Here is a 14,581-nt window from a genome sequence, read left to right as displayed (position 1 = left end):
ACTCACCCTGTAAGAAATCAAAAGGACATAAGTACTGGTTCATTCAACTTTCGACCTATAATCCACGTTGAACTTGCAAAAACTACAATCAAATCTGAGGTTTGTCAACGACAATCAGGTGAAAGAGACAAATTTAGCATCTAGCTCCATAGAGTCCCATTCATTTAGCATCTAGCTCCATAGAGTCCCATTCATTTAGCATCTAGCTCCATAGAGTCCCATTCATTTAGCATCTAGCTCCATAGAGTTCCGTTCATTTAGCCGTCTAGCTCCATAGAGTTCCGTTCATTTAGCCGTCTAGCTCCATAGAGTCCCATTCATTTAGCATCTAGCTCCATAGAGTCCCATTCATTTAGCATCTAGCTCCATAGAGTCCCATTCATTTAGCATCTAGCTCCATAGAGTTCCGTTCATTTAGCCGTCTAGCTCCATAGAGTCCCATTCATTTAGCATCTAGCTCCATAGAGTTCCGTTCATTTAGCATCTAGCTCCATAGAGTCCCATTCATTTAGCCATCTAGCTCCATAGAGTCCCATTCATTTAGCATCTAGCTCCATAGAGTGCCATTCATTTAGCCATCTAGCTCCATAGAGTCCCATTCATTTAGCCGTCTAGCTCCATAGAGTCCCATTCATTTAGCCGTCTAGCTCCATAGAGTCCCATTCATTTAGCATCTAGCTCCATAGACCCACATTCATATAGCCGTCTAGCTCCATAGAGTCCCATTCATTTAGCATCTAGCTCCATAGAGTCCCATTCATTTAGCCGTCTAGCTCCATAGAGTCCCATTCATTTAGCCGTCTAGCTCCATAGAGTCCCATTCATTTAGCCGTCTAGCTCCATAGAGTCCCATTCATTTAGCATCTAGCTCCATAGACCCACATTCATATAGCTGTCTAGCTCCATAGAGTCCCATTCATTTAGCTGTCTAGCTCCATAGAGTCCCATTCATTTAGCCGTCTAGCTCCATAGAGTCCCATTCATTTAGCTGTCTAGCTCCATAGAGTCCCATTCATTTAGCCGTCTAGCTCCATAGAGTCCCATTCATTTAGCCGTCTAGCTCCATAGAGTCCCATTCATTTAGCTGTCTAGCTCCATAGACCCACATTCATTTAGCCGTCTAGCTCCATAGACCCCCATTCATTTAGCCGTCTAGCTCCATAGACCCCCATTCATTTAGCCGTCTAGCTCCATAGAGTCCCATTCATTTAGCCGTCTAGCTCCATAGACCCCCATTCATTTAGCCGTCTAGCTTCATAGAGTCCCATTCATTTAGCCATCTAGCTCCAAAGAGTCCCATTCATTTAGCCATCTAGCTCCAAAGAGTCCCATTCATTTAGCCATCTAGCTTCATAGAGTCCCATTCATTTAGCCATCTAGCTCCAAAGAGTCCCATTCATTTAGCCATCTAGCTTCATAGAGTCCCATTCATTTAGCCGTCTAGCTCCAAAGAGTCCCATTCATTTAGCCGTCTAGCTCCATAGAGTCCCATTCATTTAGCCGTCTAGCTCCATAGAGTCCCATTCATTTAGCCGTCTAGCTCCATAGAGTCCCATTCATTTAGCCGTCTAGCTCCATAGAGTCCCATTCATTTTGCACTCACCTACAATCACCCCCAGGAACTCTGGTGGAACTGCAACCAAATTCGGTACAATGGGGCTTAATTTAAATCAAATAACTCAAAAAAAAATCTTTCATTTATAGAGCAAGTTCTTTGTTGAATAAAATTCCAAGTAACATTCGTTTTATCACAGGAAAGGTATATTTTAAAAAGAAAGTCAAATCTTATCTTCATTTAATTTATTTATCATGACGTTTCTGATTGTGTGGTGAAAAAATGTCTGATTTTCGTCTATTTTAATGTGATCTACCTTAATGTTAGCCATGTAATATATTGTAATATATAACTTTGTTTTCAAGATATTTCTCTATTCTGTTTGTTATTGTTTTCATTGTAATCTTTCTTCTTGTTATCTAGTTTTTTTCTTTTTTTCTTATCAGTATATGAAATGTTTTAATATTGTCTGATTAAATGTTAAATGTAAATTAAAGATTTATTTATTTTGATTAGGACAATGCACATTAATCAACATTTCTGTAATATTTTTTTTAGCAAATTTTTTATTTTTTTTTTTTTTTTATATTTTTATTGTTTTTATAAAAAAAAAAAAAAAAAAAAAAAAAAAAAAAAAAAAAAAAAAAAAAAAAAAAAAAAAAAAAAAAAAAAAAAAAAAAAAAGGGGGACCAGAAAAAAAAAAAACCCCCTTTTTTTTTTGTAAAAAAAAAACAAACACACCCATGGTTTTTTTTTTTGCGGGCCTTTTCCTTTTTTTTTGGGTTTGTTTGGCCTTGCACCACGTGGTTGTTTTAATAAAATTTTTTTTTTTTTTTTTTTTTTTTTTTTTTTTTTTTTTTTTTTTTTTTTTTTAATAAAAAAAAAAAAAAAAAAAAAAAAAAAAAAAAAAAAAAAAAAAAAAAAAAAAAAAAAAAAAAAAAAAAAAAATAAAAAAAAAAATTTTTTTTTTTTTTTAATAATTATTAAATAAAAATATTATTTTTTTTTTTTTTTTTTTTTTTTTTTTTTTTTTTTTTTTTTTTTTTTTTTTTTTACTGCCGAAGCGCCATCTGCAGAACTTCTCTCAGCAGGTGGAAGGTCAGGTCCAGAGAGATGGGGGACTCCTCGGACCGCTTCTCCTTCTCCTCTTCCTGCTGCTCGGCCGCCTGCAGGAGGCGCTGCATCAGCCGCAGCAGCGCCACGTTCACCGCCGAGGCAGAGGCAGAGGCAGAGGAAGATGAAGAGGAGGCAGCAGAGGAAGAGGGAGAGGCAGACGAAGAGGGAGAGGAGGCAGCAGAGCCTCCCCCCAGCCGGAGGGAGAACTCCTCCCTGAGGTGGAGCAGCATCGGCCGGGGGCGGAGGCGTAGGCCTGTTGCCGTGGCGACGGCGTCCGCGTCCGCGTCGGCCGGGCGACAGTCGGCAGAGTGATGAGGGAGGAAGACGACGAGCAGAGCCCCGAGCCCCAACAACACGTTCAGCTTCATCTCAGATAGTATACCTGACGGGAAACAAGAGAAACACACAGACTGCTCACTGTCACAATCAACCCCATGATAACCTATTAAAGGCCCATATATATATATATATATATGTATGTATATATTTGTATATATGTGTATATATATATATATATATATATATATTAGGGCTGTCAATCGATTACAAAAAATTAAATATGAAGAAAAAAACAAACAAGGAAAGGTTCTGCTAAGTTCAGAATGTTTAATATCTTTCAGAACAACAGCAGCAACAATTTGGCTTATTTAGTCCTGCTGAAGGCTGCTGGAAACGGCTAGAAACTGTTCATCTCCAACGAGCCTATGTTCAGTCGGCAGCAGGGCAGTCGGGACAATAAGGTGACTAGTCTCTCAAAATCTGACGAAAATCTTCTAAACTGACCTTTGTTGAGCTGAAATGAAGACAGATTCAGCAACTGTAAGGCCTATTTCTCGCTTAAAATGTTTTCAGAAACATGTTTCAGTGAACTATTTTAGTACAATATGAGATCGTATTCTGAACGGCCGCCATGACATTCTGGCTCTCAATATCCGGAGAAAACAAACCCATGTGACGCGTTCGTCCAATCAGCTGCCGGTTTTCATTACTTGGGCAACAATACAGAGTAGCACCGCCTGCTGTTATGTAGACGTATTACATTTCTCAGCCGCCACATGAAGTAAACAAACACAGCTGCGTTAATTTCGTTAATTTTTTTTAACAAGTTAAATATTAAAAAATTAACGCGCAAAAATTAACGCAAAAATTAACGCGTTAATTTTGACAGCCCTAATATATATATACTTTTTCTACATCCTATCATTAGTAGTGAAAAAGTTGTACATTTTTACTCCCTAACTTGCACATTAAGTTTATCTATATCTATTGAAACAGTTTTACATTTTATTTCCAAATTATATATATTTTAAATATTACTCGTGTAGTATTCAATTATTATTTAATGTATATTGTTTCCAATTATTTAATATATACTCTGTATGTGTGCTGTGTGTCTGATATTTTGCTGCTGCAACACCGTTATTTCCCATTTTTTGGGATCAATAAAAATCTATCCATCTTTTTAACTACACATATGCGTGGACAAGCGGCGACGGCACAAACAACATTGTTTATACTGTACTGGCCTGCGTACTTTGCGTGTACCTGGAGGATTAGGTGTGTATCCACTAGGGCACAGGTGTCAAACTCAAGGCCTGCGGGCCAAGTCCAGCCCCTTGCAGATTATGATCCGGCCCGCAAATCAATTTAGGTTCACAATACATTTTGCCCCACCTAGTTTTTGTCAATTTTACCGAATGTTTTGCCACTTTTTCCAAAGTTTTTTGTCTGTGATTGCTGAGGAACTTTTTCCTGACTTCTTTAGGAAATGATGTCGACCAAACTGTAAGTGAGAAGTTATGCAATAATACAGTCAAGGATGTTTGACTTTTCCGATTAAATAAAAGCATATCAATAAACTAAACATGTCTGGCCTTTGATATGAATCTTAGTTCCCAGTGTGGCCCTCTGGGAAGTTGAGTTTGACCCCCCTGCACTAGGCCGACACCGGAATATATTCCTGGGCCAGCGGGTGAGCAGCTGCTGTCCTGCCTGTCAGGTGATAGCCTGCCCCACCCACGTTCATGGGCTGGATGCATCTTGTGGACGCGTGGTGTAGTTATATCTGGGCCTTGACCCACACGCAATCTGTCATGTGGGCATCGGGCCATACACACATATACACACAGCTTTGAGACACACACACACACACACACACACACATGACACAGTGGATGTCAGCTTATTATTTAGGTAACTAATGGCCCTGTTTCACTTGATGCAAAGGTTCTTTTTTGTGACACACACAGACATAGACACACACACACAGACATAGAGATACACACACACACACACACACACACAAACACACACACACACACACACACACACACACAGACATAGAGATACACACACACACATACACAGACCCACACACACACACACAGATATAGAGACACACACACACACACATACACACACACACACAGAGATACACACACACACACACAAACAGACACAGACATAGACATAGAGACACACAAACACAAAGACACACACACACACACAGACACACACAGACATAGAGACACACACACACACACACAGACATAGAGATACACACACACACACACACAGACCCACACACACACACAGACACAGATATAGAGACACACAAACACAAAGACACACACACACAGACACACACACACACAGACACACACACAGACATAGAGACACACACACAGACACACACACACACACACAGACATAGAGACACACACACACACACACACACACACACACACACACACCCACACACACACACACACACACAGACCCACACACACACACACACACACACACATACAGACACACACACAGAGTGTGTGGCGTGTCGTTTCCCCGTTCTTCTTTACCGAAACCCTGAAACCCTGAAATCCTGAAACCCAACCCCCTCCCAGATGCTTCCCTTTACGTGCTGACCAGCACGAACACTTTACGTTCTCAGCAACACGAAATAAACGAGATAATCGCGTCCGTGTGCACGAATCGATAGATTAAAAATAACGAGCTGCCGTGAGACCGTGTTGGAAGAAACCAAACCCCGTCAAAAAGCCCAATATTCAGCCGAATCCAAAGCTGAATCCTGGATTCGGGGGGTCCCTGGTAAGTAGCATTGGGGGGTCCTGGTAAGTAGCATTGGGGGTCCCTGGTAAGTAGCATTGGGGGTCCCTGGTAAAGTAGCATCGAGGGTCCCTGGTAAGTAGCATCAGGGGTCCCTGGTAGATGCATCGGGGGTCCCTGGTAAGTAGCATCAGGGGGTCCCTGGTAAGTAGCATTGGGGGGTCCCTGGTAAGTAGCATCGGGGGGTCCCTGGTAAGTAGCATCAGGGGGGTCCCTGGTAAGTAGCATTGGGGGTCCCTGGTAAGTAGCATCGGGGGGTCCCTGGTAATGGCATCGAGGGGTCCCTGGTAAGTAGCATCAGGGAGGTCCCTGGTAAAGTAGCATCGGGGGTCCCTGGTGAACACCAGGTCCCAAGTAAAGTAGCATCAGGGGGTCCCTGGTAGGTACATCAGGGGGTCCCTGGTAAGTAGCATCAGGGGGGGTCCCTGGTAAGTAGCATCGGGGGGTCCCTGGTAAGTAGCATCGGGGGGGTCCCTGGTAAGTTGCATCGGGGGTCCCTGGTAAGTAGCATCAGGGGGGGTCCCTGGTAAGTAGCATCAGGGGGGGTCCCTGGTAAGTAGCATCGGGGGGTCCCTGGTAAGTAGCATCAGGGGGGTCCCTGGTAAGTAGCATCAGGCGATGTTGCTGCGGCCTCTCGGGCGCATCTCCTCAAGTCTGGAGAGGATTCTGCAGCCATGGAGCGTGGTCCTCCAAACGCACCACCTGCTCCTGTTGTGCCCCTTCCTCCTCCCCCAACTCCATCTCCGTCCACCCGCTCCACCAGGAGCATCGCGCATTACTCCAGATTCACCAGATCCCGCCGGAGTGTCCAATCCCACCGTAGTTCAACATCACGTCTCCTTAAGTCCTCTAATATTTCCTCATTTATGTCATCAACACATCCATGATTCATGGAAATGTTGTGTCAAACACAACAAGCCACAAAGAATGCTGCGACTTTTTGAGGACTGTGCTGTAAAGTGCCTCCTGATCTATCCAAACACATGAAGCGCATTTTCAGTAATATTTTTCTTTGTAATTATGTATGGTTTTCAAAAATGGGAACTGCTGTAGATGAGAGAAGTGTATGCGCGTTGTGCACACGCTACATTATGGCCAAGCATTCGTCCTTAAAATAGCATCTGAATAACGCGCTACTGACTTTAGACTAGGACTTTTTCCTGGTCAATGGCGAAATTGTTTTCTGAAACTGCAAAATTGGACTACGTAATGTTTGCGCCGGAACACGCCTCCTCTTTTCGCTGGACCGCCCCCGGGAGCGCAAATACATTCCCTAATTTACCGACGTGCGTCTGTGGAGGGAAAAGTCCGCTGTGCGTCGGGTGCAAAATAGGAATGATACATGCGTCGGTGTACAAAGGCAAGATAGGGCCCAAAAAAGTGAAAGTGGAAATCAAGAGAATAGTGGCAGCGCCACACCAGTTGCAGAACAACATGCATCTCAGTGTCAGTCCAAAATTACGCACAATAAGCAGTTTGAACTAACTGATGTAATGCAATTTATTGCTTTTCTAAGTGTTAGTAGGCTCAGTGAAACTGAGTCCAGAACGAGGGAGACCCGACTCAGAGGAGGAGAGGTTAGTGAGGAGGAGGTGGGACACACAGGTCCATCTCCCCAGGAACAAACGCTGTGTCGTATAGCGTAATTGATCCCGTGGATGATTTGTAGGCTATTACAGTTTTTCTTGATTGCTTTGACCTGCTTAAAGAAACTGGGATCTACTTAGTTTTCATCATCACTGTCTCAGCAGAGCAGAAGACACCTCTTGCAAATGTGTTAACCCTTTCTCATTGGATTGACACATCCCCCCCCCCCTTTTGCATAACAGTTAACACAGATGTCATTAAAAGCAGTCTAAACTCCGCTGTTTTAGCTATGGTAACCAAACAGATAGCATTTGTTCCGAACTATTAGAAACTACCTCCATCAGTATGAAACCACTGAAGCACCTGTTTGACAATCAGTGTGCAGTGTTAGGCCATGTGGCCCCATAGATCAGTGTGCAGGGTTAGGCCATGTGGCCCCATAGATCAGTGTGCAGGGTTAGGCCATGTTGCCCCATAGATCAGTCTACAGGGTTAGGCCATGTTGCCCCATAGATCAGTGTGCAGTGTTAGGCCATGTTGCCCCATAGATCAGTCTACAGGGTTAGACCATGTTGCCCCATAGATCAGTCTACAGGGTTAGACCATGTGGCCCCATAGATCAGTGTGCAGGGTTAGGCCATGTGGCCCCATCATCAAGACACAAGAGACTGAATATCTATAATGGCTATTTCTTTTACTCTACAGTAATAGATGTTTATACTTTACTGTAATAGATTTTATTTTTATTTTCTAATTTCTTATACTCTAATACATATATAATATATATATATATATATATATATATATTTTATTTCAGACACGTAAAAAATGGTCCATATTACAAACAAGAAAAACACACATAAAAACAATACATTTATCTCCTGGATAGGCTCATAAGCCAGTGAGTCCAATAGATTTTATTTTGGTTTACATGTATTTTGTGTAATATGTACAGTATTTAGGTTTTCAGCCACAGTTTGAAAATAAGAATCAATGGAATCAATACAGTTTCATCAAAGCATTTCTGTTTCTGGATCCAATTATTTGCAAGAAGGCAAATTTGACAACAAATGGCTCTGGCATGAATCCTACGTACAGAAATAGGCTACAATAGAGATAGATAGACAGAGATACTTTATTTATCCTGAAGGAAATTAAGGTGTCCAATAGCTTATACATAACAAACATCCACATAGGAACACAGACATATGACATATGACATCCAAGCACACATACTACATAAATACAAAGAAATATATCAATAGTGTGCCTTACAGTAAAGTTTGGTTGTAGCGTGTTTAAAGGAGCAGTCTGGAAAAAATGCAGAAAGGTGCAATGGTATCATAGTGCAAGATAGCTTCAGTGCAAATTCTATATCTATTCAAGTACAACAGGCAACACAATATATAAAAAATAGAATAATCATTACTTAAATATACATAGACACTAGTAAAAATGTAAGTTACCTAAAGTTGAAAACTGTCCATACAGAACATAAGGACAGCATGGTGTATTGACCACACATGCAAGCTAGCAAAACATGACAAGCACTGAGTGCTGTATTTAGTATTTTGTTGACCAGTGTGTAATGGTTGATTGGAAGAGCTCATACACTTGTTTGCAAGTTGTGTTGTTTGAAGGCAAAATTTGCTTTTGTTGCATATTTTAAATGTTTGGGCACAGTTAGAGCCTTTTGCAAACAAAATGTGTCATTTTCACCACGAGTGCTACTGTTTCCAAACACTGGACCGTCTTGACTGTCTTAATTGTGCACATATTTCTGTTACTGTAGTCCTATAGGACAAGGCTTGTGTACCAGAGTCTGGTAGGACAGGCTAGGACACTGTAGGTTATTTTAAAGGTCCAATAGCATGGAAATTTCACTTTATGAGTTTTATTGACATTAATATGAGTTCCCCCAGCCTGTCTATGGTCCCCCAGTGGCTAGAAATGGTGATAGGTGTAAACCGAGCCCTGGGTATCCTGCTCTGCCGTGTGTGTGTGTGTGTGTGTGTGTGTGTGTGTGTGTGTGTGTGTGTGTGTGTGTGTGTGTGTGTGTTATCTCAGTGAGGATTGTTCAGTGTTTGGCTACACTGAGCCTGTTCTGAGACGTGTGTTAAGAGTTGTGTTTCTGTGAATAAGTTCTGCAGTTGATATGAACTGTTCAGCTCAGGTGACTGCTGCTGTGCAGACTGTAGTTTAAGTTTTGCACGTGTGACTCCAGTTGTGCCCACTGTCGTTTCCCAATCGAACAAAAATTGTATGCAAGTTTACAATGTTGCCAATGTATGTGTGTGAGCGGATTTACACAAGATTAATAAGTAAGTTTTATAAGTAGAAATAGATAAATGAACAAAGGAAACAAATATTGAATGCATGCTTTAATTAGATAGGGTACAGTATCAGAGAATTCACAGATTCATAGTCTTGGATTCTGCTGTCTGCTTAAAGAATATTTGAACAGAAACTTATTTTCATAACTGATAACTTTGGATAAGATGTGTTGTTTTTAGCAGCTGTAGAGCTTATTGATCCTTACGATGTCCCAGGAGGACAAGCCCTGACTCTGGCCGATCTGGACTTTAGGGTCGGGGATGGGGGTGATGGTGTCCTGCCCGTTGATGGAGAAGGTTGTTCTTCCATAGTGCATGATGGAGGTGTAGTCGTAGGGAGTGTTCAGGTTGTTGGTGACCTGCTTGTCGAAGTTGTAGGCCTCCTGAGGGTCGATGTTGGCCCAATTGATCGTGACATAGTTGTCGCGATCGCTCCTGGTGTGTTCGTGCCGGAAGCCCAGAGCGTGGTTGAACTCGTGCTGGATGATGCCGTAGTAGACGCAGCCATACCTCTGCAGAGAGAGAACCTGACTGCCTCCCACTTTGCCCAGACTGGAGAAACATCCTGATTTGTTCTCCACGCTGATGTAGTCGGTCTCATTGTTACGGGGCACGAAGCGGATACAGGTTGTCCTGTGGAAGCCCTGCAAGGCGCTGACAATCAGCTGCTTCTCTGAGCTGGTGAACTCACTGCTCACGGTGTAGGGGACCGTCACCAGGCCACTGGAGTTTTTCTTCCAGAAGCACTTCTGGTTAGGGCATATGAGGGCGTTTCTGGTACTGGGAACCAGCAGGTCTCCTTCCAGCAGGATCTCATCGCTGCCCTTGTTGGAGGTCAGAATCCTGGTGGAGATGTCGACGGTGTCCGGGGCTTTTTCTTCGTCTTCGCCTCCTGGCTCCTGGAGAGGAAGTGCCTGAGAGAGGCCGAGCAGGAGCAGCAGCAGCAGGTTGGCAGAGGGAGTCATCTTCAGGTTCGGTCTGGAGGCTGTGGAGCTTCTCTGGAGAGCTGCTGTGGAGAGACTCCTTGAAGCTTGATGTTTGACTCAGTTCAGTCCAGGGTCTTTATACTGTCCTCTACAGGTGTGTCTGCAGGAGGCTTATGGGTCGGGGTCTACAATGCTAGGCCTGAACAAACATCTGAAGGGAGGACTTCACAGACAAGCCTACTTATTAAACAAACGTTTCTTTGTCCAGTTTATCCTCATTGTGTGACACATCCTTATATCTACACTAAGCTCAGCTGGTTTTATTTTTCTTTGGTTTACAAATGGCTTTTTAGCAACCTGTATCAAAGTATATATATACTACTGGTCAAAAGTTTTAGAACACCCCAATTTTTCCAGGTTTTTATTGAAATTCATGCAGTTCAATGTCTTATTGTACTCTAAAATGAAAGAATTGGACAAATTAACAATTTAAGTTAAAAAAGAAATCATGGAATCAATTTATAAACCAAAATGTATGTAATGTTTTTTCTCATCAAAGTCGCCCCCTTTGGCAGATATAACAGCTGAACACACTCGTGGCATTCTTTCTACAATGGAAATCAAATCTTCTTCAGAAAGTTCTTCCCAAATCTGTTGCAGAAGTTCCCATAAATGTGTGCCAGTTGTAGGTTGCTTTGCTTTCACTTTTCTGTCCAGTTCATCCCAAACCAGCTCAGTGGGGTTTAGGACTGGTGACTGTGCTGGCCACTCCATGTTTGTAAGCTTACCATCTTGTTCTTATTTCATAAGGTAGTTCTGGCATAGCTTGGACTTATGTTTTGGGTCATAGGATGAACCCCTGACCAACTAGGCCCATACCAGAGGGTACTGCATGGTGCTGCTAAATGCTGTGGTAGCCGTTTTGGTTCATGGTGCCTTTTCACTCTGTACAAATCACCGACCCTGGATCCAGCAAAACAGCCCCAGACCATCATGCTTCCTCCTCAGTATTTGACAGTTGATGTCACACACTGAGGAACCATCCTTTCAGTCCATAACACCTTCTTCCAGTCTTCAGTAGTCCATTGACGATGTTTCTTGGCCCAGGCAAGCCTCTTGTTCTTATTCTGATGTCTTAGCAATGGCTTTCTTGCTGCAACTCGACCTATCAAACCTGCAGCTCCAAGTCTTCTCTTTCCAGTTGAAACTGAGACTTGCTTATTACGACCACTATTAAGCTGTGCTTGAAGCTGTTGTCCTGTGAGCCGCCTATCACGCAAGCTGTTGACTCTCAGAAACGTGTCTTCTGATTCTGTTGTGGCTTTGGGTCTGCCAGACCTCTTCCTGTCAGAGTTTCCCCCCGTTTCTAAGTGCCTTTTGATGGTGAAGAATACTATACTCACTGACACCTTGACTTTCTTTGCAATTTCTCTGTAGGATAGACCAACATTTTTAAGTGTTTTGATGGTCTGTCTCTCTTCCATTGTTAATTGCCTTTTTCCCACCATTTTTATAGCAACAACACTACTTTCTGCAGTACAATACTGTTCAAATAATGCTCACGAGGATATGGTACCACAATGTGTTCCAATAATACATTGATACAAACAGAGGGGGTTGTAAGTAATCCAGACCAGTGTGAACACCTGTGGGAATTGGTAGCACCAACTTTCAAAGCGTGATCAACCTCCATTGCTGCAGAACAGCTTTACGTTGTTAACCCATTTCTTGTTCACTGAAAAAGGCCTTTTTGTAAAATTCTGAAATGTACATTATTTTTCAGTTTTGGGTAACCTTACTTTTTTTTTAACCTCAGGCAGTTCACCACTTTGTACCATTTCAAGCTATTCATTGGACTTGAACTGCTGAAATTTCAATAAAAAACAAAAAATTGGGGTGTTTGACCGGTAGTGTGTTGCTAAAAGTGTTTAAGGTTAGCAACAGCAGTGTGTAACTGGTTCAAACAGAATTATTTTTTTTTGCGATCGCTATGACACTTTTTTCAATACTTTTAACAACTTTCTTAAACTCTTAACACAGTAAGCTCTTTGTACTCTTTGTAGGCTATACAATTAACACATTTCTTGTTGCTTTGACACAAAATGCATACAGTTAACACAAATTTAAAATGCTTGAACTTCTTTTCACACAAGCTCCACCAAGACCAAAACAATGGATTTTTATTGCCAAATTTACAAATGCTTTCACACTGTATGTCAGAACAGATAACAACATGTTCTAAACCTAACTTATAGGCCAAAGTCAAAATGAACAGCTGTTCATATTGTAAATTGAAACATAAATATATCCCCTGGATTTTATACATGCATTTATTGAGAAACAGCTGATTGAAGTTATGCAAATAGATCAATCACAGCTGATTCCCTTCTAGGAAACACACCCAGGTGTTGAGGTTCTTCCAATCGCATTATCATATGGTAGTCCAGTAAAAGAGGACCTATTTGAACAATGTACTGTAAATGAACACAGAAAATAAGAAAAATTCTATTTTAATTCTATCTCTGTCTCCTTTTTCTTTCATACACCGTACACTTTATAAAGCTACTTTGAGATGGGTAATTCATTTTTTGTATTGAATCTCTGCAGCAAAAGAAACAAAATGGTGGCCGGGTTGCCTCAGTGGTAGAGTAGGCGCACATATACTTGGAGGTTTATGCCTCGAAAGCAGAGGTCCAGGGTTCAAATTCGACTTGGGACAATTTCCTGCATGTCTTTCCCCCCCCCCCCTGCTCTTTCCCCTTTCTCACCTACTTATCCTGTCAAATAAAGGTGGAAAAGCCCAAAAAATGATCTTAAAAAAAGATATGCATGCATTTAATAAACCCAACAAAACAAACATTTAGAGAGTCTTCAAGAGAAACTGCAGTGCAAAACACAATCTATGATCAATACAATCACCATTGTCTGTTATATAAGGGCAGACCTGACACATAAAATAATGCAATTTCTGTAATTCCATGAGATGTTAGTGTTTTGTATGATATTGTTCTATGATTGACTAAATGTTCCTGTTGGAAGAGAACATGTGTTAGTGTTTTGGAAGAATTATTTGATTTTGAGAAATGTTTGCATTGTTTTGGTAGACATAGTACATTGTGTTAGTGTAGTATTGTATTTTGAAAATTAGTTTTGGAGTTTAGTTTACAATGTGTGATTTTGAGCATGAAATTACAGTTTTTCACAATCGCTATGACACTTTTTTCAATACTTTTAACAACTTTCATAAACTCTTAACACAGTTAGCACATCTGTCTGTGTAGGCTATACAATTAACATATTTATTGTTGCTTTGAAACAAAATGCATGTAGTTAAATAACTAGCCCGTTATCATAATAAAAAAAATTGATTCTGTAATATATTTAAAAATATTTAAAAATAATCTATATTACAGTTTTTCTCAATTGTTTACACACAATTACTGGTACTTGAGACACAATGACCACAACATGTAACTCATGCTCCAACCCCCTTAACCAATTCTGCTGAACTACAAGCACAATTCCTGCTTTACACTCAAATTTCAGTTCTAAAACACACTTTTTTCAAAACACTACACACAATTTCTCTGCATTTGGCACAATTTTCATGCAGAAAATCTCTTGTTTTCACAAGAAACACACTAACATTCAAATATGAACACTGACTCATCACATGGGCAAACACCCATCACACAGTTTTACAATTAGCAATCAGAGCTTTAGCATAAAAGGGCAACAGGTGAGCTCTTCTGTTTTGGAGCAATGGATGCCAACATTGGAAACAGAGGCAGAGCCAGAGGAGTGAGAGTAAGAGGAGGAGGACGGGGAGGACGGGGAGGACGAGGACGAGGAGGACGAGGACGGAGGACGGGAAGGCCAAGGACCGTAATCTCTGATGAGATCCGAGCCACTTTGGTTGATCATGTGGTCAACCATGG

General features: G+C 41.4%; 2 protein-coding genes across 2 annotated transcripts; both read right to left on the bottom strand.

The window, feature by feature from the left end:
* Positions 1-2,607: 2,607 nt before the first annotated feature.
* LOC120568476 (corticoliberin-1-like) lies at positions 2,608-3,039 on the bottom strand. The gene has a single exon (XM_039816040.1). The coding sequence runs from the start codon at positions 3,037-3,039 to the stop codon at positions 2,608-2,610; it is 432 nt and encodes a 143-aa protein (XP_039671974.1).
* A 6,713-nt stretch (positions 3,040-9,752) lies between these two features.
* LOC120567754 (high choriolytic enzyme 1-like) lies at positions 9,753-10,734 on the bottom strand. The gene has a single exon (XM_039814764.1). It carries the CDS (start codon positions 10,680-10,682, stop codon positions 9,894-9,896), a length of 789 nt encoding a protein of 262 aa, XP_039670698.1. The 5' UTR covers positions 10,683-10,734; the 3' UTR covers positions 9,753-9,893.
* Between the last annotated feature and the right edge of the window lie 3,847 nt (positions 10,735-14,581).

Source organism: Perca fluviatilis, chromosome 11, assembly GCF_010015445.1.
Source record: "Perca fluviatilis chromosome 11, GENO_Pfluv_1.0, whole genome shotgun sequence".
NCBI lineage: Eukaryota > Metazoa > Chordata > Actinopteri > Perciformes > Percidae > Perca > Perca fluviatilis.
The sequence above is the reverse complement of the archived record's forward strand: the minus strand, read 5'-3'. Positions and strand labels throughout refer to the sequence as shown.

Bases quoted from the DNA above. Each gene is read 5' to 3' on its own strand.
- LOC120568476 (XM_039816040.1), bottom strand. From the start codon at position 3,039: ATGAAGCTGAACGTGTTGTTGGGGCTCGGGGCTCTGCTCGTCGTCTTC.
- LOC120567754 (XM_039814764.1), bottom strand. From the start codon at position 10,682: ATGACTCCCTCTGCCAACCTGCTGCTGCTGCTCCTGCTCGGCCTCTCT.